Source organism: Vigna unguiculata, chromosome 4 (assembly GCF_004118075.2).
Source record: "Vigna unguiculata cultivar IT97K-499-35 chromosome 4, ASM411807v1, whole genome shotgun sequence".
In the NCBI taxonomy this organism is placed as follows: Eukaryota; Viridiplantae; Streptophyta; class Magnoliopsida; order Fabales; family Fabaceae; genus Vigna; species Vigna unguiculata.
In genome coordinates, this window is record NC_040282.1 from 20,368,070 (window position 1) to 20,392,733 (window position 24,664).

Here is a 24,664-nt window from a genome sequence, read left to right on the forward strand (position 1 = left end):
CAAGTTCAGTGGTGGAAAACGAAGCCAAACTCACGTACAGAGGTCGTTGTTGCCGGTAGCGAGGAAAACTTTAACTCGCGTGAAAGAACAATGTAGCGTTTTTGTTTTTGCACTGGTTTAAAAACCTTTTTGATGTTGGGGGAGTGGGCGTCGACGTTAAATGGTGTCAGGGTGTTGGGGGTCGACATCCTTTTCTGAATGACATTGATGTTTTACAGAGTCGACACTAAGTAACGTCTTGGATATAGCTAGTCGATGTCAAATTTGACCTTTTATTTACAAAAATGTCACCGGTCATTTTTTACGTTGGGCTTCTCGTGGGCAGACGTTAAATGGGTGACGTTATACACCTTTTTTGTAGTGTACTTTAGGTTTCCTTCCTTAGGAAATGGTCTCACCTCTCCCTAGGAAACTCTTCCAAACCGAACAAAACATCATCAACACCGAACCTTCTCACCTTCATATCTCCTTACTTTTGCATGTATCAACCTTCCATGAAGTCCTTTATCACTTGCTCATGGATTCCAAGCTTGAAGATGGACTCATTACCACTCATCCATAAGAGTTGGCCTAACCTCTCTTGAGATCACCCAAACATCATCATCTCATCACCATTAAGTCATCAAAAACCTAGTCGTACACCTTATTTCCCATAGCTTATGTACATCATCGTCACCATTGGAGTCTCCAACTTAGCTTGTGTCATATAGCTTGGAAGGAGAACTTCCATCACATCCAATCAAACCTTACACATCTCACCTAAAACCTCTTCATCGCTATGCTCCTCGAAGTTGGGAGGTTAACATATAATAGGATAAGACCAAAGAAATATAATTTTTCTTTACACATAAAGGCATTGATACTAGTATAATTGTGGAAGCTTGAAGACTTAAAAATATATCATATTGAGCCTAGTGGGGTAATTTACTACATATGTCCGAGTACATCTAGGACATCTCGAACACCCAAGCCTAGATGTACTAGACCTATATGTTGTAAAGAAACATAATATGCCTTTGAGACTATAGTTAAAGAATGATCGGTAAAATAATGACCGAAAGATAAATAAAAGTAATTAGCTATGTGAATTATGCCCATACATATATAAACCCATAAATATGATATAAATAGCACAACACTCACGGTAAATTAATTATGTTTATTGTTCTTGCATTTACTATCGTATGACACAAACACCTTTTTTCGGTCCAAGAGAAGAGTAACTTAGGATACCCTGACCCGAAAGTGGAAAGGTGGAGCTAGGAGTGTGCATTTAAAGTGTTTGCAAGATATATTCATTATAACAACAATAACCAAGCACCTATTTTCAATTGGGTCCTTCGAGATTTTTGCAGTTTTGTCCTATTTTCCTTTTCTTACATCAGCCTTTTAAATAAAAAAGTAGGAATTAAGAAATAATAAATTTAAAACTAATGTAAAAAAAACAGACAACGATAAACGGATAATTCTTTTAATGAAAATAATTTTATTATTTGTATATTATTACAAATGATTTAATAAAATAAATTAACCAGCATTAATAAATTAATATTATATTTTTATTTTTTACATAAAGTTTTTGTCAATAATTTAAAACATACTATAAAGTAATTATTTATTATTATTATTGAACTATATTTAAACTATTGATTTACTATGTCAAAATTATTGCTTTCATTGATCTATATAACCGAAACAAATATTTGTATTTTAGACAATTGCAAAATCGTGTGCATATAAATTCAAAGAGTAAAATATTAATTTTAAAAGAAAAATTAATAATTATACATGAAAATTTTTTAAATGTATATTTAAGTTAAATTAGTAATTTTATTGTTATTAATATTTAAAGCAATCTGATACTAAATTGTATAGAGATTCTGAATCAAATATTTAATTATTTATTTTCAAAAACTTGATTGTGACCATCTTACCCCTGCATATTTGTCCCCAAATTAGTCGCACAAAAAATGACCGTTTCTGGTGACCAACATGCCTATTGAGACCAAGCATTCTCCCTCGTACACGTCCTTTCCAGGATGTTGCGTCTATAAATTGGAAACCTTTGCAACCACGACTTCTCGACAACCCAATTATCCTTTGTTTTGTGCTTGCCGTGAAATAACATAACACACGTGGGTTTCGTTCTCTGATGCAAAAGTTAATCACTTGAGAGAGAGGTTTGTTTCCTCGATCAGTTTTCTCTTTTGTTTTAAAGATGGAAGGGTTTGAAGAAGGGTTTGTTGTGAAAGGAGGCATAAAATTGCCAATTGGGTTCAGATTTTGTCCCACAGATCAGGAGCTTCTCCTTCACTACCTCAAGAACAAGGCCTTTGCTCAACAATTACCTGCTTCAGTCATTCCAGAAACTGATATTTTTCAGACTCACCCATGCCTGCTTCCAGGTTCCTTCCACTCTTTTTTTCATTCTTTTTTGTTACTTTTTTTCATAAAAATCAAAATCCCTTCAATTTGTATCTACCTTTATTTCAATTTTTTTAGAAAATAATGCTAATTTAGTACATGTGAATAGAAAGAATTGTAATGAATAGAATTTGAAAGAGCGAATAATTAAAAAGATTTAGAGTCGCTGTATTTATACATGAATTTTTTTAAAGGATTAACTATGTTTTTTTTTAATTTACGGTAAAAATTAGAATTGGTTTTTTTTTTTATTTTGAATTAATTTATTCTTTTAAACTATTTTTTTTAGTTTATTTGAACACGTTTCATTACCATTACAGTTTTAGACTCGTTATAACGTTTGACAATTTTTTTTTTCAAATTGTTTTCGTTTAGAGGATTAAATTAATTTTTAAAATAAATTAATTTCAACTTTTATTAAAAATTAAAAAATTAAAAATATATTTCACTCTATCATGGATTAACAATAGTAAAATAAAACGAAATATACATCTTCTTTTAACAATGAGCCACCGTATCAGAAACATTCTTTTCACTCGAATCACTCGTCATTATACTTTGACAAAAGGGCCTTTCACTCAATTTTAATAGCTAGCACAAAAGATAGTTCATAGATGACAATTGTTCTCATGTCATTGAAAAAATTGCAAGATGGAATAGTATTTCTCTGAAGTGATTGAAATGGAAAATATTAGTAGTTTCTCTTTTGTTGAAGCATGATATGAAACTATTTTTGGTGAATCGTACTTGTAGGTGATTTGAGGGAAAAAAGGTACTTTTTTAGCAATTGTGGAAAAGTGAACAAGAGAAGTGCCGGTTCCGGTTGTTGGAAATATGTTGGAAAAGAAAAAGAAATAAGGGTTTGTGAAAGCAATGAAGTAATTGGGATGAAGAAAACACTGATTTTCTGCAAAGGTTCCCATGAAACAAGAACTCGCTGGGTCATGCACGAATTGCGTCTTGTAACTTCGTACGCATATCAGGTAAACTATCATAAATTTCAAACAACGTAAAAATAAACTGAATTCATACAAATCCAAATACTGTTACAAAAGTTAATATTAAATCACATTCTTGTGTGGTTGGATCAATAAACCCACTTTGTCCAATTCATTCTTAAACATAAACAAATCATGAGAATTGATATTGTTATTTATTTTTTGAATGACATTAAAAAAATTACTAACTTCATTATTTTCAGCATCTTACAATATCATATAAAATTTCATATTGTCATTTTCTAATCTTGAAGAACCTTAAAAATATAAGATGAACATTAAAAATTTTTAACAATCAATTAATTAAAATATCTTATTAAAACTATTTATTAAAAATTTAAGTCACAGTCTTCGTTTATATATATATATATATATATATATATATATATAAAGATTTTTTGTTAAATTAAAATTTAACAAATATAGATATTTAATGATAAAAAACTGTTATAATAATATTTGTATTTGTTCCGTTAATATGTTGATACCATTACTTGTTAATATATATTTATAATATCTATTTTTTACTCGTTGATAAACATTTTATCCCTAATTTTATTTTAAAATAATAGTACATTAATTAAATATTCATTCCTCTAATAATACTGATTTGAGTAATTTTATTAGGAAATTATTAAGCCACAGAAGTGGAATGCTTATAGAATGACAATGATATATCATTTATTCCAATTATATTTATGTTAAAAATATTTATATTTTTTATTGTTTTTTTTCTTTGAACATTAAAAATACACCGATATTAATACTTTAAAAAAATTTAATATAAATCCTTTTAACATATGTATGGAGAGATTATTTTACTTTCTTTTTGTAAATTAATCTTGTTTTACTAATATTTATATTAGTCAAGATTTTTTACTGTTTTTTTTTTCTTTGAATGAATATTAAAAATATATTAAAATTGATACTTTTAATATATTTTAAAACATCAATATATTTTAAATATATCGTCTAAGAAAACGAAACAAAAAATTCAAATTCTATATACATGTAACAACTTACAACTTCTAAAGAATGTCTAAATGTAAAATAGAATAATAAGAGTTAAATATATTTTTTATTCTTAAATTATAATAAAAAGTTAAAATTGTGTTCCGTTCTTATTCTTAAATTAAATTATAGAACATTTTTATTTCTGAAATTAAATGTTTTATAATTTATTTTAGATATAAAATATAATTTTTATAATAATTTGGAGAAAAAATTATTTAACTCAAAAAATAACTACTACTCACAATGAATATGTTTAGTAGATTTTATTCGAACAAGAGGGTAATGTGCCTAAGATGCAGTCTATAGTTTTCCATTATTTGAAGACTTAAGAATTCATCCATTCTCGTGCAGATGGCGGTGGCAGATTTTGCTGTGTATGTGATATTTCAGAAAAGGAAGAAGACGCCAAAAGCATCTCAGCAGAGACCCTTTTGTAGCAGCAAACTTCAGAGAGTACATGATGTTAAACCTAGCATAATGGATTTTGATCACGATAATATACTGCTTCCGCCACCTTCTTCCCCATCTTTACTTCAGGACTGTGGTGAAACTTCTAAGAACTTAGACTAGGATTTAACTTATAGACTAGAACAGTGCTTGCTTGTAAAGCACCAACTACGTTTATCTTTACTTTGCAATAAATGAAACCACGTTTTACCTTACACTTTTCAAAACAAAAGTAGAAGTCATATATAATCATACCATTGGTTCAACACAAAAGTAAAACACTTAGATTTTATTATTAAATCAGCAAAATCGGAAACACTGCAATTACATGATAAACCACATTATCGAATGAACCAAAATTAATTAACAATTTTACTAGTTATTATAATAATTAAGTTAAAAATAATAATTTAATTATTGGTATAATTACTGATTTAGTTTTCTAATTTTTTAGTTTGGTTCAACTTGGTCCCTTATTATTAGTTTGTTCAATTTAGTTTCGCAATTATTTATTTAAAGAAGGTTCAATTTGGTCATCTCCATTAAGTTGGAGTTAACACCGTGTTTTGTCAAGCCCTGAAATTTTAAATTTAATTTTAATTTTTTTTTTAAATATATAAACTGTCACGTGTCAGGTTACCATCGTGCCACGAGACAATTTACAATCATGACATGTGACAATGATAATAATTGTTTTCAATTTAGTCCCCTATCAAATTATTAAATAAACTTAATTACAACTTATGTATACATGTTACAATAATCTTGTTAAATATATACATCAAATCACTCCACTTAAATACTCAAGTTATTTTATTTTTTACATTTTTATCTTTGTACTTTTTTGCACATGAAATTTTTTATTCTTGTAAAACATAAAATAATTTGAATATTTAGTTGTAGTGATTTGATGTATAAATTCAAAAAAATTATTTTAACATGTATATATAAGTTATAATTAAGCTTATTTACTAATTTGGTCTCAAATTGGAAAAGATAAAATTGGATCGTTTTTAAAAATAGGAGTACTAAATTTAACAAAAAATTGAAATAGGGGACTAAATTGAAAACAACTATTATCATTGTCATATGTCACAATCGTAAATTGTCACGTGGCACGACGGTAACTTGACACGTGACAGTGTATAAATTTTTTTAAAAAAAATTAAAAATTAGAAATTACAAAAGAAATAAAAAATTTCACGGCTTGACACGTGTCCTGTACGGACACGATGTTAATTCTAACTTAATGAAGATTGTAAGACCCTAGAAAATGGCGTTTTGAAAGTGATAGTGGTTTAAAAATAGTGAGACTCGATTATTTTAATATTAAAAGGTTTTAGTATAAATAGAATCGTTATAAACGAGTTTCATTATTTTAAAACACACCATCTCTCTAGAAACCACTTTTCTAGAGTTCTCTGACTTGTCTCTAGAGGTTCTGTCTCTCTGGTCCTCTGATTGAAGAACCGAGACCGAAGAATTGATCCTCTCGGCGAGCTCTTCAAATTGGACCAATCAGTTTTTCCATTCGCGTAAGTTGAGTTTTCGCTCTCTTTTTAATCTTTTCTGTTGCATGCGAGCTCTTTTCCTCTTGCATGCGATGTTTTAATCATCAGTATAAGTCTTTGTTGATCAGTGATCATAATGGTAGGACCTGGTCGTTCTTGTGATGTTTCTATGTGTAGATAGAGCATCTTGTGGAGTTAGATGCGTTTTGATGTTCTTTGAGCGGTTTGGGTCTGCAGAGTCGCTTTGTCAGGTAAGGGAAGCTGATAATTGAATTTAATTAGAGGATATAATGAATGTAATTGTGTGTAATCAAAATTGATTGTTTGAAGTGTGATGCAATGTGAATTGTTTGATGTTTGGTATAAGTGAAATTGTGATTGCATTGTGTGAATTAAGGTTGAATTGGAAAATGAACACTTGAATCATGGCTCTAATTGGTATCATCTTACTTTGCTCGAAAACCATTTTAAAAACTAGACAACACTGCCATGGAGGTGCCAATTTGGGTCATGAAATCAAGTGAAACATCTCCCAACGAAAATCAGAATTTGTGCTATTTTCTGGTGTGAGGCTAAGCCTCAAAATTCAAGGCTGAGCCTTGAAAAATGCGAGGGGATCAACGCTGAGCGCCAGCCCAGCGGTGCCTAGTGTTGAAAAATGCGAGAAGAATGAGATTGAGCGCCAGCCGAGCGGTGCCCCAGCGCTGAGACCCTTGCAGGTCTAGAACGAAATTTTAATGTTGAGGCTAAGTGTTGAGCTGCCAGATTTCATGTGTTTGCTATTTTGATGTGTTTCATTGAATAATTGATCTGAAATGGATTATTTTGACTGTCTTAGTATGCTTTGAGTGAGATTGGGTGAATATGGATTTGTTGTATGTGAATTATGGAGGAATTTCGTGGAGAAATTCTAAGTGTGGATGAGGTAGGGTATGCAAAGACATAAGGACTCAGTTTTGGTTGGTATCCTAGCGCTCCAATAACCATTAAGGCTCATATAGAGTATAATGGGTTATGTCATGAGGAGTAGCAGGAGGTCTTAGCCATTGGACTCGATCAAGTCTTTGGCGCAAAGGAGACTTACCTGGTGTGATGATTGGGTGATAACCCCTTGAGGCAAAACTCTGCAGAGTTTGGGAATCATACACCGATGTAAGCCACCAAGAGGTTCGATGTTAATTGCATATATTCGGATAATTGAGTCTAGAGTTGAATGGCGTGTGAGTATTGGAATCTTCCTGTGTGAATTCGTGATAATTGATTGTTATTATGCTCTTACTCTAATGTAACCTTCTTTAAATCATTATTAGCTGACCCTTGCTTTCTGTGTTTCTGTCTCGTGTTGTATGTTTCCTTTTGCGATGATCACCTTAATGGTGGGAGCAGATTTGGTTGCAATGTCAGAGGCACTTCTGGAGGATGAGGAGTCATCATTTTAGGTGGGAGCTTTAGTGGTGGTCTATTTAGGTATATTTTTATTAGTTTAGTGTAAGTGTATAAGTGATATATTTTTACAGTCGTATCTTTTGTAAGACTGTATTAATATATTGTGTACACTGAATTATCTGTTTTGAACTATGATGAAACTCCCTATTTTTATTAGTCTTAAGTTGCTAAAAATTGGGATATTACAAAGATGACTAAATTGAACTATTTTCAATAATTGGGAAACTAAATTGAACCGACCAATAATAAGAAAACTAAATTGAACCAAACCAAAAAAAATTAGAGAACTGAAAAATTAGGGAACTAAATTAATAATTATACATTTGATTATCATTTTATTTAATATTTACGGTAACCAATTCAATAACCATTTAATCTTCATTATTTTTTATTTTTATTATTGAAAATGAATATTTATGTAAAAGTATCTTTTATTATTACCTTTTACTGAAAGTGGGCTGTCATTATATGTTAGTCTTTAATGTCTTTCAAACTGAGAATCAAATAGCTTTTTTAACTCGATGTTTATTTAGTATTGAAACAATTTTCATTTTCTTTTAGTTTATATCTTAACACAAAGATTTCACCTTTCTAATTGCCTGTCTAGGTCCATTTCATTTTTTAGTAAGAACGTTTGGAACTCAATGTGGCATTTGTATCAAACCTTTCATATGATTTTCTATAAGAATGTGTCCCATATACACATGTGGACACACCCTATAGTGGTTGAACTTCTAATTTTTTTTACAAGAGTGATCCTTCCATACTCACATGTGCACAAAGATACAATCGTGTGATAAAACCTTTGGTTCAATTTTCTATGAATGTGTCCCACAACCACGTGAACGCAATTGAACCAGTGATATAATTTTTAATATGAACACGTCTCCAACATCCATGTACGCATAAAATAAAGATGGACATTTTTGTTGGGGTTGGTATGTAGTAATAAGTTAACAATGAGGGTTCTGGTCATTACAATGTAGTACATTTTGGGGTGTGATTAAAGGTATTGAAATGTTGGTTGTAGTCATAGGTATGGATGGATTTGCTATACTTTGATGATGCTCTTGTTAATTGAGAAAAACTTGAATGACTGAATTGACCATTGTAAAGTATAGGTACTTGATACATATGATAGTTGTAGATTAACCATAAGGTGGATTCGATAGTGGAGTCTTTATTTGGGCGTTTGGATTTGGGTTACACATCGAATCAGACTAATTAAGGTACTAATAACCCGTAAAAATCTGCTACTGATATGGCGCCTGGCGGCACGGGTCTGCGCGCCAGGCGATAAGAGTACCATAAGAGGGACATTGTCACGAATGCGCCTGGCGACAAAGCGTGGCCCGCCAGGCGATAGACACCACAATAGCGGGTCTGTGTGAGAGCGGCACCTAGCGACAAGGGGGTAACCGCCAGGCGATAGCGACGCGAACAGGGGCTCTACGTGCAAGTTTGGCACCTGGCGAAGGGGACTGTCTCACCAGGCGGTCTGGACCTGTTCCGCCTGGCGGCACTTGGTGCTGCATCGGGCGGAAATCCTGCAGTCATTGACTTGTGTTGTGTTGCGTTTAAGCAATGATGCTATGCTTGGATCGGGTGATGTTGTGCCATGAGCAGGTAGGTTCATGGATGGTGGTTAACATGTGATGATATGAGCGGTGAGGTTCATATTCAGTTACTCTCGCGTGAGGATACGAGCGAGATAGGTTCGTATGTTCCGTGCTCACGTTTGAGAGATGCCACGTGCGGGGAGGTACAGGGCTGGTGGATCACATGTGTTGGACTACGGGCGGGTAGGTCCGTAGAGTAGGACTACGAGCGAGGAGGTTCGTAGAGCATGACTACGAGCGAGAAGGTTCGTAGAGGCAGGACCACGAGCGGGCAGGTTCGTGTGAGCATCATATTCTCGAGTCCAAGGCTAACGTTTTGTGTGAATTGAGGACTATACAATCTTGGGGTTAAGGTCTTGGCCAAGAACTAAGTAGATTGATTAAGATGGGTGTATGACTTATCTTGCATATTATATGTATGTTATTTTTTTTATTTTCTCAGCTCACCATTTCTGTTTGTGTATGGCTGATAATGTATAACCACACACTTATCCTTTTGCACTCCTAGGCAAAATTGAGCAATTTCAAAACTTTATTCTGAGGTATTTTATTTCACATCAACACTGGATCAAAGGAATGAACCTTACTTGAGACAAATCAATCTTCTAGAGATTAAATTATCATGTATATACAAACAGAAAGATTCTATTTTTCACACATGAGTTAATCTTTTGAGTTCACAAGACAATCAATTATGAAAGAAAGTACTCAAGTTAAATGTGTATTTTCTCACCAAAATTCTCTCAAGTGTTTTGGCTTGTGTTTTCACTCAAAATACTCATGCAAGTAAACACTCCTAATACTTAACAAGACTCTAATATTCACAAACTTTCAGAAAATATGCAATCAAAAATCATGAGGACTATTCACAGGTTATAACGGGACCAAGGCAAAGGTAGGAAAAATTTTAGGATTTTTGGGTTTTTGAAATAGTAATGTAGGAAGAATAATGGAGCATAACTTCAAAAACAACTCCTTTTCATTTATTGCTTGTTGCTCTCTCTTTTTTTTAGAAAGCAATTATTTCAACACTTTTTCATCAACAAATTTTCCTTTTGCCATTTTTATTAATTTGTGGGTGAGGTACTCACCCACACACTTTATTCCTCAACCATTCCTGAACACAATCCATTAGCTCCTTCTTTCTTCCTAAGGTAGAATATGGTCCTTTTCTTTTCAACGTTATGCAATAGGCTTAAAACAAGAAAAAGAGGTTTAAAAGCACAAAGGGGCTACCAATGGATTAATATCAAGGTGGACTTATTTCGCCAAGTAGCTAAAAACAAGAAATGCCTCAATCATATCAAATCATGCATATTCACCTAAGTTGTAAAACAAAAGAATCAAGCTAAATATTTGAGTATAAACAAACATGAGCAAGTCACTCAAGAAAAACAATAGGAGTGGCACATGGCAGACCATCCTTTGCATTAAGGCTCAAGACTCACAAGGTCAAATTCTTTCACAAAAGATTTAATCAAGAAAATTTCAAATCAACTCAATTAGCAAATCATAGAAACAATCCACCCATATCAACATGATTTTTATTTTTCTAGAATTATGATCATCCCAATTACTGAATCAAATCCCAAAATCCAATGTCAATATGTTTTATTGAAAGCAGGGAAATATTTTTTCTGGGTTTCTTATGAGACATATTGTTTAAAAGTTTCACTTAGTAAAAAGTTAATACTTTCACAATATTCTCAAAAAGAAATCACAATTTTTTTTTCTTTTTAAATGAAAACAAAAACAAAAAAAAAAGAAAAATCCTACCTACAGTTTGTCTCCCCCACACTTATTTCAAAAAAAAATGTCCTTGATGGACTTATTTTGGGGAGAAAATGAAAAAATTTGTGACTATTGGCTCAATCTGGCCATATGTCAAAATTTATTTTCTTTAATTTTATAAAGTACAAGTCAGCTTGTACAATTTTATTAAAGAAAACAAAAACACATATTTTTGAAAATTTTTTAATATTTTTAAAATTAAAAATAGAAACAAAAAACAAACATGCATGCAAATTAACTTTTCTATCAACACTGATTTCAAAAGAATTTGAATCTAAGCTTTTTACCTGTTGTAGCAACCTTTCTTCTTTTTCTGCAGCCATGTCAACAAAGATAACCACTGAAAACTTATTTGCATCATTCACATCAACAAACTTGATGTGTGGAGTGTGTGGCTTCAACTCAACTTGAGCATCATCAAGTGCATTCAAATGGTTAAGTGGATCATCAGTAATCCTCATAATCTCATCTTCTGAGCAAAAATTTTCACCTAGTGTTGTTGACTCTGCTGCTTCATCATTAACCAAGTCAGTTGCAATAGTAGATGCTTCAGCTGCATCTTCGAATACTGTTGGCTCTTCAACTGCACTTGGTTCCTCTATTGTATTATCCTCACAACTTTGCTCTTGAAAATGATCATTTGTACTCATATCCTCATCAATGGGTACAATTTTATATTCACATTGAGCAACATCAACATATCCATCAGTAGATATGTTTGTGTGAGAATCTTTAATTTCTTCATCAACTTCAACAACATCCTTAATATGTCCATCAATAGACATATTACTATGACAATCATTATATCCATCCGTAGATATATCAATGTGATGTGATTCCGCTATTGGTTTTTCAGACTGACTCTGCAAGCTTTGTGTGGCAGCATTCATCATCTCTTTCTGATCTGTCTGATTCATCTTCATCATTTTAGTCATCATTTTCATCATATCTTCCAAAGTGACCTTTCTCACTGCATCATTCATTAGCTGACTCAAATCTTCAGACATTTGTTCAGCTCTGATGGCCAACTTCAGAAGCACATCTTTGATTTCATGACGAAGTTCATTAAAATCTGGATTTTCAGGAAATCTCTGATGGGGTTGAAGGGTGGTATTAACAATTACAAGTAATTCTATGAAGTTGTTCTTACTTGCATCCCTCAACATATCAGACAATATTTGCTTATTTTCGTACCACTCTTGCTCAATATTTCTGCATCTTTGATCAACTCGCAACCTTTCATCCATGGACTCTAATTTCTCTATAACTTCACCCATTAATATCATAACTTCCTTGTAGGACGGTCCATTGGTCGCTTCAACTTGCTGTGGTGGTACATATTGTTGCTGAAAACTATTTGGAACATATGATTGCTGAGGTGGACACTCAGAATATGGTTGTTGTTCATATCCCAAAAAAGATGATCTAGGATATAGATCATTAAATTGTCATAAAGTTAACCCACTTATATCAGGTGCAGAAGTAGGTGTGACAATTTGTTGTTGATAATCATATGAATCACATGGTTGCTGTGGATAGTAATCATAATTCACTTGAAAATCACACTGTTGATTATTTTCATATGAAAAATTATTTTTCATTTTTGAAAGAGGTTTTCTGAAAAGAGATAAGTTGAAAGCTTGTTGAGTAGACTTCCAGGAAAGAGAGGTGCATCTCAATGGACAACTTAAGTACCTTATCTTTCCTTAGCCAAAGTTTTTCCCAACTAGTTTCACAAATTTCCCAACAAAATTCCTCAAACAAAAATTACGCTTAAAAAATAAATAAATAAAATAAAATAAAATAACTAAAGGAAATTAAAAAAAAATGTTAGAACAAAAAATGAGAAAAGAAAATGTTAGTGATAAACAAAAAAAAATAAAAATAAAAATAAAAATAAAATCAAAAGAATAAAAATAAAAATAAGAACTAAAATGATAAAAATTCTAACCGTGTTCCCTGACAACGGTGTCAAATTTGATAACGCTGTCATTGACGCGTTCAAATTAATACTACTTATCTATAACAACTTCAGTATTGTTAAGAAAGTAGTCAACAAAATAGAAAGGGTAAAGTAACCCAAAGTCGTCTCCCAACGAACACGGAATTGATTTTTAACAAATTAGTTCTTATAAAACTATACAAAGCGGTTAGTCAAATAAAATAAAAAATATAGGGGATTAAGATAAACAAAGATAGAAATAAAATTTAAAAGATAAAAAGAAATAAAAACAATAGTAAAGAAAATAGATTGATTCCATTGCTTTTTCAAAATAGATTCATCATCGGTTATCTAAAGATTATTGCTCAATTAATTATTGTTGTAGGTTTGCAAATTAATCAATGTAAAGTCTCAATTAATTTGTTGGCGTTCTCACTTTTAACCAAAGTACAGTCTCAATTAAAAGTGAGAACTTTTAGATTATCCATAGTAAATTCAATCAAAGTACAGTCTCAATCAAATATTACTATGCCTAATCATGTCTATTCTTTTATCTCCTCACCAAATAAAAAGCTTAATTAATCAAAGTAAAGTCTCGATTAATTTTCATTAGAGTAAATACCTTTAACCAAAGTAAAGTCTCAATTATTGGTAAAAACTCATTTAATCACATGAAAGTTTCTAAATAAAATCAAAGTAAAGTCTCAATTAAATTTAAAAACCCTTGAACTCATATGATCAACATGCATATAGATTTAAAATCATTACTTTTTACGAGATTCAAAGATAAAAGACATAAATGAATTAAAACCTCAACAATAATAAAAAGAACAAAGAAATTAATTCATTCTAACCTCAAAATCCATAATGAAATTACAATGGAATCAACCCAAGAAGTTTAGCAATCCATGGAATACAAAAGAAGAATAGAGAGAAGAAAAGAGAGAGAAAGGAAACGAAATTAGGCACCCCTAAGGGTTCCAAAACTCTGAAGTCCCGCGCTTGTCCTTTTTGCTTCTCCCTGGGTCTCTTTATATAGGAATTGGACTAGGCTTTTCTGTTGCTAAAATCTCTCAAATATCTTTTAAAATAAAGATAAAGATAAATATTTAAAAATATTTGGAGAGATATAGACTATTTGACAAATATAATTGGTTGATAATATCAATATCTAATATAATTAAATTAATTAATTAATTAAAGATATATGATAAATTATCACCAATTAGTATTTGTATAAATTTTTCAAATCAACCATTTGCAATCTCCTTAAATTATCTTCTAAATAATCCAATATCTTCAAGATATATTTGTTTGTTGTGAAACTAAAAAGATTCAAGAAGATCTTGTCATATTTAAAAAGATTTGGTAGTTATTATCTTTCAATAGTTTATGATATAATTAAATAAGATAATTATTTAAAAATATCAAATAAAATATCTAAAGATATATTTTTTCCAAATTATCTTCTATCATAAAGATAAAGAAAACCGCAAGGTCCAATTTTTTTTGTTCCTCTCTTCTTGGTTTAGCCAAACTTATTCACTTTTTCAAGCTTTTCTTGCCGCCTTCATGCAATGCTTGGCTTGGATTTTTGTGCTTTTGATAATTTCTTATTCTTGGATTTATCTTTAAGGTGTCATGAAGCTTTAATCAATTTATTTCCACACCTCCATGAGCTCAACATAGCTTCAGCTGCACTAACACACCTCAAAATATTCAAAGAACATTTATACAACTAAATTATAGGAAATCCCAATTAAATCAATCTTTAAGCACAAAAATTCAATTAAATACCCAGAATTAAACATTAAATGAGGGCAAAAATACGCACTCATCAATGGTGATGATCGTGTGATTCGTTACACGGGAGCAGACGTTGATACAGGCGATGGTGAGGACGCTCAAGCGACGGAGTGAGAGCTAGTTGGGAAATAGCTAGGATTTTATTTATGTTATCACTTATGTTTTTTTGGAATTTTGGAAATTGTAAAGTTTTAAATACTATGATTTTAATAATTGTGGCGCGATGTTTAGATATTTTAATTTTCCCGCGTTTTGGGAATAATAATATGGTGATGTTTATTTTATTTTCTTTCTTTATTTATTTAATTTAGTAATATTCCTTAGGGATGTTACAAAAATCATTACTTTTACTTGATTAAGAGTAAAAGACATAAATGTACATAAATAAGAATCAAAAGAACAATTAATTTTATTCATTTAACATCAAAATCTCATTAGGAAATTATAATAGAATCACCATAAAGGCTTAACACTCCATGGAGGGTAAAAGTTATAAAAATGGAATGAAATAAAGGGAAGAATGTAAGAAAGAGATAGAGAAGCGTGGAGAAGGAAGACTAACCGAAGATGTCCTCTAATGAATTCCCCTAAGTCTCTTTACATAGAAATTGTGTTGGGCCTTTTTCTGTTGTTGAAATCTTCTTTCTCTTAATGTAATCTCCACCAAATATCTTTCAAATAAAGCCAATATCTCCATGATATATTTGATTATTATGGAGATTTAAAATGATTTAGGAAAGATTTGCTAGTTTTCAAGAGATGTGATAGTTATTATTTGATCATATTTTCTAATATAATTAAACAAAACAATTATTTAAAAATATCAAATAAAATATCTAAAAAGATATATTTTTCTAAAGTTATATTTTATCATAAAGGCTATTGCATTATTAAAGCTTTTTTCAATTGAAAAAAAAAGATAGAGAACACAGAACAGACCATTTTTTTGTTGGCAATTTCCTTATTTCTAGCATGTTTATGAAAATCGCGCTAGATGTCAGTCTTCACAATCAGCATGACATTGGACACCATTCATTTTTTAATAACTCTCTTTTCTTCACTTTTTCATGCTCTCTTTTCTTTCTTCATGTGATGGTTGACTTGACTTCTTGTGGTTTTGATTATTTCATATTATTGGTTGTCATGAAAAATTAATCAATTTATTTCCACTTTCATGAACTTATATTTAGTTGTAGTTTCCTTAATACACCTCATAATATCCAAATCACATTTATGCAACTAAAAAGTTTTTTTAACATATATTTACAACTCATGTTCAATAACCCTAATTATAACAAGTCTTAATTAAAATAATATTTTAAGCACAAAAGCTAATTAAGAAGTCAAGCTTAAATGTTAAATGAGAACATAAATTTGCACTCATGACACCTTCCATGTAGGTGCAAAGTGGCTCTAAAAGGAATGGGGGGTTGAATAGGGCCGGTAGACATTTGAAAATATTTTTGTGCAAACATATTACAACAAATACAAATAACATAAGGAGTAGGGAAGAGAAGATTACAAGGAGTTACACCAATTCACCTCCACCAATGCCACCCAAGATAAGTGGCGGTCGTTGCCACTTAAACCAAGGTTTACAAAATGTGAAGGTAAACACAATTTGCAAAATGGCAGAGAAGAATTAGTTTAGTTTGGTTTGAAATGTCTTCTTAGTGTTTCAAGGTAAATAGAAATTTATAGAGTAAGTTTTTTTTCTTCTTTTGTTTAACCTGTAATTGGTCTCAACTTGGAGTGGCCCCTGAAAAGGAAAAGATTAAGGCAACAAACCTCACCATTCCATGTGAGAAGACAAGAGAATCAGAAAATCAACAAGGATAGATTAATACACATGCAAAAGGAAAAAACAACTTTTTGGTAGATTAAGAGCTATTTTTTTAGCAATTTTTTAGTATATTTTCATAATTTGATAAGGAATGTTTTAATTTTAGTGTTTAAAATACCTTAGCATAAGAGAGTGATAGAGAGTAATACACAATATTATATTTTTTAGTATTTTTCTGAAAAATGGATTTTGGTTGTTCTTCTCAGTTTTCACTAAGTTTCCTATGCAATTTCGTTCTTAGATGAAGCAACAGTACTCATGTTTACATTTACTTAAGTTCATTCACACCATTTTGACTGTTGCTACACTTATTTTTATTTTCGTTTCATTTCGTTTACGTTTTCACCAATTGAGTTATGTTCTCTTCAATATCTACTAGTTACCTGCCATTTAGAACCATTTTTTAGGTATTAATTTTTTTTTCTTCAGTTCAAGTCATTCATGAATATCAAGTTTAACTTAGCCAATTTACTTGTTGGTTCATGAATGAGCACGTAGCCCCTTGCTATTTTACACTTTAAAAGCTCAATGTATAGTGTTTTACTTGTGTCTGTACAATTATATGAATTCGTTAATTAAAAGTTTACCATCCTAGACATTTATTGGTTATGTTGAAAGAATGAGTATAATGGGTAAATCTTTGTTAACAAATGTAGTTTGATGAATATATGCATTATGGTTATAATGTTGATATTGCTTGACACCTGTGATATTCATTGTAGATGTTTCTATTTATCTTGTCATTCCATTACTTAGTATACATTATTGTTTTATTTATTGAAATGGCATAATGTATCTTTGAAATAAAATTAAAGATATCTATTAGGTTTTAATTAAAGTTAAGTTAGATAATTTATGATACATAGAAAAATACTTGCTATTTAATATCTTGCGACCGCTATAATCTAATCTTCTATCTTGATAAGTTTAATGTATAATATGCACTTAAGGTTAAATGTTGAATCTTTAAGTCATTATATGATCCAAGTGTCAAAATGTTAGATTATTTTAATTTAATATTGACTAATGTAATTTATAGAATAAATTTAGTGTAAAGTTTTCTAATTTGATGATTATTAAATTATAAATGTCTTAAAAAGATAAAAATTATAATCATAAAAATTATAATAGAGGTATTAAAATTAATTTCGTCTCTTCTCACTTTATTAAAGACATTATCGTCTTTTAATAAATATTTTTAAAAGGACGCAGTTATCTCATCCTAGTTTTTAGGTTACATTTCATCTATCCAAAAAAAAAATTGTGACCTTTAGAAAACATAGAACAATGTCTATGGACATCCTATGTCATCATGAAAGTTATTAAAAAAGTAAAAAAAAAAAAAATAAAGGAAAAAATATCCATAACTAGCAAAGAAATATCTTACGGTAAATCAAAATAAACTATTGAACCCTTCTCCAAGTATAATTTTGTGGAAATTATAGATTTTGAGACTCCTATGATGTAGAGTAATTTCCTTGAATTGAATTAGGAATATATGAAAAGTACAATTTACACTCTAATCCCCCTTCTATCCAACAACTGCTTGATCAATTGTTTTAAAACTATTCATGAGCTAACACTTATTTTAAGAATATCGATCTTTTCTCGAATTTGGTTCAAGATTAGCTTCTTAAATTCAATGGTCAAAAGTTTCAGTTTCACCTTTCTCTCGAGATGTATGTGATCTTGTATATCTCCTTGATTTTTTTTACAACATTTCAAGGCTTATTTAAAGCCTCATGCACATCTCATCCTAACAATAGGTAAGCAAATTTATCGACAAAGAAGAAAAACTATACAATACAATTCTCCCAAGGAACCATACCGAGTGTTTCATTACCACTCATTATTGCAACATTTGACAGGAACTAAATATCTAGGGGCTTTGAGAAGTCTCCACCATCTATGTACAAAGGAAAGGAAACTTCGGATTTTCATTATCTAAAAGGAACCAAAATCACGGGAAGACTACAATGTTTACACACTAAATGAATTCCTCAAAACAGAGTAAATATTTATAACTTTGGGTTAATGTCTAGAATTAAGACATTGCAACTGTGTGTTAAAATGCAGATCCAGTTCCCTTTGCCTTCCCTAGCATGACATCTTTTGCTTCATTTATTTTGGAAGCGAGGTAATGACTTCCACCCGCATCAGGATGATTTGCAACCATTACTCTTCTGTGTGCTTCTTTAACCTTGTCTGCAGTTGCATTTTCCCTGATGAATCATGGAACAGTATAAGTTTAGAACAACATAATGAAAAAGACAAGATCAAAATTCTGATCTTGGAGAGAAAAGCATAAGGATTAGTAACGATTTGATAGGATGAGAGCAGCAGGAGGTTTACTTTTGCCGACAGAGAAGCAGAAGCAGGGGTATCAACATCAAGAGTAATTGAATGTGACACAAATTAGCATGTAGAGAAAGAATAACTTGAATGATCTTACTGAATTTTCTTGCAAGTACAGAACACCTTTTATGAGTGGTCAAAGGATGGATAATCCTATATAGTTGGAAGATGTTTATGTTTTCAGGATTTACATCCGAACTCTCTGGTCACTGTTGTATGGTTTCTGCAAACATAATTTTGTTTCCCTATATCAATCATACGGACTGCTGCTCATGAGACACTTAAATAGGCTTAAAAAAGGAATTCCCATAATTCCTTTGTTTACACTAAATGCATAGGGGATTCATCACCTAGGAATTCATCAAACTCCAGCTTATGGTATTAAAAATGAGCTAACGTTTTTCGTTCAATCACCAGAATTCAAAATAACGGCTTTCAGCATGCTATGGCTACCAGTAGTTTTTCCTTTATTTTTATAACTATGGTTAGGTTACTAGTAAAATTTTGGTTTTCTTCGTCAATATTTTAAAACCAATAAACTTGTTGCATATATATATATATATATATATATATATATATGACAATATAATGATGACAACAATCAAAATACAAAATATGAAGATCTAGAAAGTTCATTATTGTTTTATCATCAAGAATAATCAAGCATCAGAAGTACCCCTTCCTGTCAGTTTAGGGTTAGCACACAGGTATGTTGGTGAATAACATTAATGATAGTAAAAAATGGATTATTTAGTGAACGGAATTTTGGGCCTATAAAAGGTGGGATTTGTATTTTGGAAATTGTCTTCGAATTAGAGACAAAAAGGATGACCGAAAAAATAATTCACAAAATTAATCTTCTGTTAAAATTGTTAATATCATCTATATAAGTACTTGCCATGAATATACACATAGAAGTGGAAATTACAACGATCATGATATTATCACGTAACAGAAAAATTGAAACATGCTTAAACCTCTTAAATGCAGTTATTTTGTGACAAACTTGTCTCAACTTCATTAAAGTTCCCTTAACTAGCCCTCTCTCCAGAATCACACATGAAACACTCAAAATCACCAAAACAACTCCCTACCTACCTGAACCAACGAATGTGTATGTAAGGTTACTCTAACTTAGTGTAAAAGTATTTGATCAATCAGAAAACTTTAAGCGTTAAAGAAGAAATTACGCTCAAAGACACAACTACACAAGTAACATAACTACATATCACAATACATGAACATAAACAACATATACTTAATTATTCAACTTCAAGAGCCACTCTCCACAATAAATAACAAAGGCAATTTGACGACTGATGAGGAATCAAATATCAAGCTTACCTGATGCCTAATATTAGAGCTGCTTCTCTCTTTGTCATTGTAGGTTGGAAACCACCATCATAGAACCTACGCACTCTGGGTTTTGGGGGTCGCGCCTTGAATGCTTGCCATGCTTGGACGCCATACCTGCCTGCAAGTGCTGCAGCAGCTACAGCAAGACCAGCAAGAAATGGTGTAGCCTAATGTACAAAGCAGTTTGTTAAAAGTTTGATGCTAAAGAAAACTTAATGAGAAAATGAAATAGTAGTTGATATTCTTTATACTAATTATGACTTTTAGTTCAACAAGAATAAATGAAAACCGTAATAGATAAATGGGGCAAAATCACAATTATGTTTCATTCTTTCAAAATGAATTTGGCATAAACAACCTCACGGGCATACATGCTCAATCTTCTATGCCACAATAAGACTGAATTGATCATATAGTCTGTCATCACCATATTTTATTTTATTTTTCTTATTTTTATTTCCTAAAAATCCTTATGGAAAAGCTTGTCCAAGCACACCCTAGAAAAAGTGAGTTATCCCTTGATTTGGCTGAAAAATAATTCTGGGCTATGCCTGTGTGTAAATGAAATTATTTACTCTATAGAAGTTGCTAGCCTTGGCTAATTGGGTATTTATATGTTGATGGTAGATTATATGATTAATTCATAGTCTTACTGTAGCATAGAAGAGCGAGCACGTATGCACGTGGGGTTGTCTAAGCTAAGTTCATTTTGGAAGAATGATACATAATTGTGTCTTTGACAAGCTTCTCCATCAATATTTCTGAAAAAAAAAATAAGGAAATTGAAATCATCGTAAGTTAAAATTCACTTATGCATAAGCTAATTTGTACTTTTAACCTGTGTATAAACTAATTTTAACTTAGTGAGAAAACAATTGCATTTTCTTACATTTTTTTCTCCTAAAATTTCTTATGGGAAACTCGTCCCAACACACACTAAACCTAACACAGTTGTTCCAGATACATAGACATAAGCAACAGAGTAACCGTGTAAAAAACTTTTACACTATCATCTAATTACAAATAGACATGTATGGTAAATTTGTTGACCAGAACTCTTATCACCAACAATGCCTAGAAACTAAACTTTCCCCCTCTATATAACAATATTTCATAAGTTCATATAAATTTTCCATTGTTGCATTTCAGGCACCTCATGGAAGTCGGGAAAAGGCGATACAGTAAGCAGTGATAAGAGAGCAAAAGAACGTGGGAAAAAAAATACATTACAAAACATAAATTTGTTACTGAGGCAACAATATGATTAGATCATTTTAATGACAGTGCTTTCTACCCATATTCTTCTTAAATGCATTTTCCCAAAGAAATACAAAATTACGACCTAAAACAGAGAATCATGTTGCTAATTTGAATATAAAGGGAAAACAGGAGTCGCAAAGTTACTAATTAGTTTCAAAACTACGTGGGTCAAATCACAAAGGAGTGTTGCAAGAAAGGAAAAAATTGAAGAAAACAATGTTGAACAAAAGAGAGGATCAGCTCACCATTCCTGGGGAAGTTGAAGGACTGAAGAGAAATTTTGGCGCTTTTCATTCACAGGTTCTGAATGCCTCTAACTCTCATGCTAAGGGAAGAAGACAGGCTGAACACACGACTCCGGAATTAACTTTAGGTTCGCGTAGCTTCGATCTTCTATATTTTATTGAGTCAAGGAGGAAAATTATTCTAATAAATAAATTTAGTATTTAGTATTTTAATACAAAATAGAGTTTCTAATAGAAAGTTTCGTGAATTTTTATAAATGGAAGAATTGGTAGAAAGTTTCGTCAGTTTCTTATATAAATTTCCAATTAGCTCAATATTTAAGTTAGTACTCTAATTTTATTAATTTTTTAAAAACATTTATAATTTTTTATTTGTTCAATTTAGTCATTTAATTGTTTAAAGATCTTCAATACATTAACATCGTGTTTGTATAAAATGATTTATCATGTTATTGTCACATGACATTGTTTATTTTTAATATAATTTTTTTATTTATAATTTTGATCTAATTTGGTTATCTCTTCTCTTAAAATGAACCAATTTAGACTTTATCAAAATTAAGACGAAATTAGTAATTAAATTTAATTACAATGTATATAAACATGTTAAAATATTTTTTAGAAATTTATATATCAAATTACTCCACCCAAATATTTAAATTATTATCTTTTACATTTTTACATAAAAAACAATCCCTATTTAAAATTATATTTTTTTTAAAATATTACAAATATAAATGTAAAGTGACTCTTGTAATTTTTAAATGTTTAATGTGACAAATGTAACACCCCATTTAATTAATAATTCTAATTAAAGGAAGCGTTACAAAATAATATAGTAAGCATGGTCCTCGAGTATAAACGTTAATCCTTACCGTTGTCCAAAAGAAACAGGAAAGAAACTAAGGCACACTACGATGCCGTTAACAAAGTATCATAATGTATTGACAATATTTCAAAATAAAACTTAAAGACAAGACAATACATGGGCCATAACTCTAAAAGAAACTCAGATGAGCAGAAAACCAACCCAGATGGCTATGCAACGCAACCTCCATCACCATGATGACCACGGGGAGTTCTCGCATCTGCTCACATCAATAGGTTGATGATCATCGTAAAAGGAGAAAACCAAACACATAACAATCAAACAAGCAAAAGGGTAAGCTAGAGCAGAAAATGATTTATCATACAGTTACATACAATTTCATAGTTCAAGATGCATATATGTCAACCAATCATGTTATGACTTGCACACAATACACTAAGACTCAGACACGACTCATTCAGATACATATAATTAGTCAGATTTAGCGGATGCTTGCACTTGTGGTAGCTTTTACTGCTCTACCGAGCTAATTGTTCCAGTGTCTCATCCCCTCCACACAAGGTTAACCCGTAATGGGTTCCAAGCCTCCTGCTACTCTCACCACTCGAGTCAGTGCGCTCTATGTAAGACTAACTGACTCTTTAGAGTGTCAGGATGCAATCCTTACCTTGAATCCTTACTAAATTATATAAATAGGGCACCACCATGAACTCCCACTAACAGGGGTCATGGAATTACGTCCCGACCAACTGAGGCACCACCATGAGATCTCACCTAGAGATTCATGGAATTACGCCCTAACAAAATGAGGCACCACCACGAAACTATCATGGAATTACGTCCTAACCAAACAACCAACATGTTCCATCAACCAATATGAAAGTATTGTTCATAAAAATTCCATTTCACTTTAATACCAACCATTCCATACATGTCTCATGCCAAAATCATCCCAAAACTCATGAATCTAACCCATAATATCAAAGATCTCATACATTTTCACATACCTCATACTTTAATTAGAGCATGTTGAAAGGGGGAGCTACTTCAACTCATATGAAGATGGTTTTGATGATGTCCAAGGCTACACTTCAAGTGCATTACCAGTTTAGAATTAGTCATGTTTTAGTTAGGTTGTGCATTAGGCTGTTTGTATGAAATTATCATATGTAAATCAAGCCTGCATTAAGTTGTAATTAACCATCACACTCTTACTTGTCCAATCATGAATTGATTAGCTGTTTAACTAATGGATTAGTTGTGAGTACTGCACTAAGCCGTGAAAATACACTCACGATAATCGATTAGGTAAATTCCTAATCCATTAATGACAGTAGAGAACTCTGTATAAAAGCTGTTTTCTGAAATTTGTTTTGGTCTGGAAAAAATTACAAATCACTGAAAAACATTATGAGAAATAACCCTTTGAGATTCACAGAGTTCTTAAGCATTCTTGAATATCATAGAAGTGAAGATTCAAGGAGATTGATGTTTGATTCTACCTTGATGGGTCTAGCTTGAATCTAGGAGAAAATTGACAAATCTGCACAACAATAGGTGTATTCGTTTCTTGATTCTTTTTTATTGTATTTCTGATTACAGTTGCTTCATTGTGTGAAGTGTAGGCCTAGGTGCAATTGCGTGGATGCATTGCTCCTAGGGGGAGTTCTTGATTGGTAGATCAAGTTCTTTGGTATTTAGGTTCTAGAATTATATAGATGTTCTTGTAATTCTGGGATCCTAATTGTATTAGTGGAATCCTCCATAAATAACAAGCA

The 24,664-nt window shown here is 31.4% G+C and overlaps 2 protein-coding genes across 2 annotated transcripts; one reads left to right on the plus strand and one right to left on the minus strand.

Moving 5' to 3' along the window:
• The first annotated feature begins 2,059 nt into the window (after positions 1-2,059).
• On the plus strand, positions 2,060-5,098 carry LOC114181461 (NAC domain-containing protein 83-like). The gene is made up of 3 exons (XM_028067925.1): positions 2,060-2,405; positions 3,178-3,407; positions 4,788-5,098. Exons 1-3 carry the CDS (start codon positions 2,219-2,221, stop codon positions 5,004-5,006), a joined length of 636 nt encoding a protein of 211 aa, XP_027923726.1. The 5' UTR covers positions 2,060-2,218; the 3' UTR covers positions 5,007-5,098.
• Positions 5,099-18,626: 13,528 nt separating this feature from the next.
• On the minus strand, positions 18,627-22,212 carry LOC114181431 (mitochondrial import inner membrane translocase subunit TIM14-1). Its single transcript, XM_028067883.1, has 3 exons — positions 22,058-22,212; positions 20,541-20,719; positions 18,627-19,063 (listed from the first exon to the last, which is right to left on the minus strand). Exons 1-3 carry the CDS (start codon positions 22,058-22,060, stop codon positions 18,907-18,909), a joined length of 339 nt encoding a protein of 112 aa, XP_027923684.1. The 5' UTR covers positions 22,061-22,212; the 3' UTR covers positions 18,627-18,906.
• Positions 22,213-24,664: the final 2,452 nt, after the last annotated feature.

What these genes read in the sequence shown, in the direction of transcription:
- LOC114181461 (XM_028067925.1), top strand. Translation starts at nt 2,219, where the DNA reads ATGGAAGGGTTTGAAGAAGGGTTTGTTGTGAAAGGAGGCATAAAATTG. An exon ending in TCACCCATGCCTGCTTCCAG is followed by an intron (nt 2,406 to 3,177) that starts GTTCCTTCCACT and finishes TCGTACTTGTAG; the next exon opens with GTGATTTGAGGGAAAAAAGG. An exon ending in TAACTTCGTACGCATATCAG is followed by an intron (nt 3,408 to 4,787) that starts GTAAACTATCAT and finishes ATTCTCGTGCAG; the next exon opens with ATGGCGGTGGCAGATTTTGC.
- LOC114181431 (XM_028067883.1), bottom strand. An exon ending in GCTCTAATATTAGGCATCAG is followed by an intron (nt 19,064 to 20,540) that starts GTAAGCTTGATA and finishes ATGATTCATCAG; the next exon opens with GGAAAATGCAACTGCAGACA.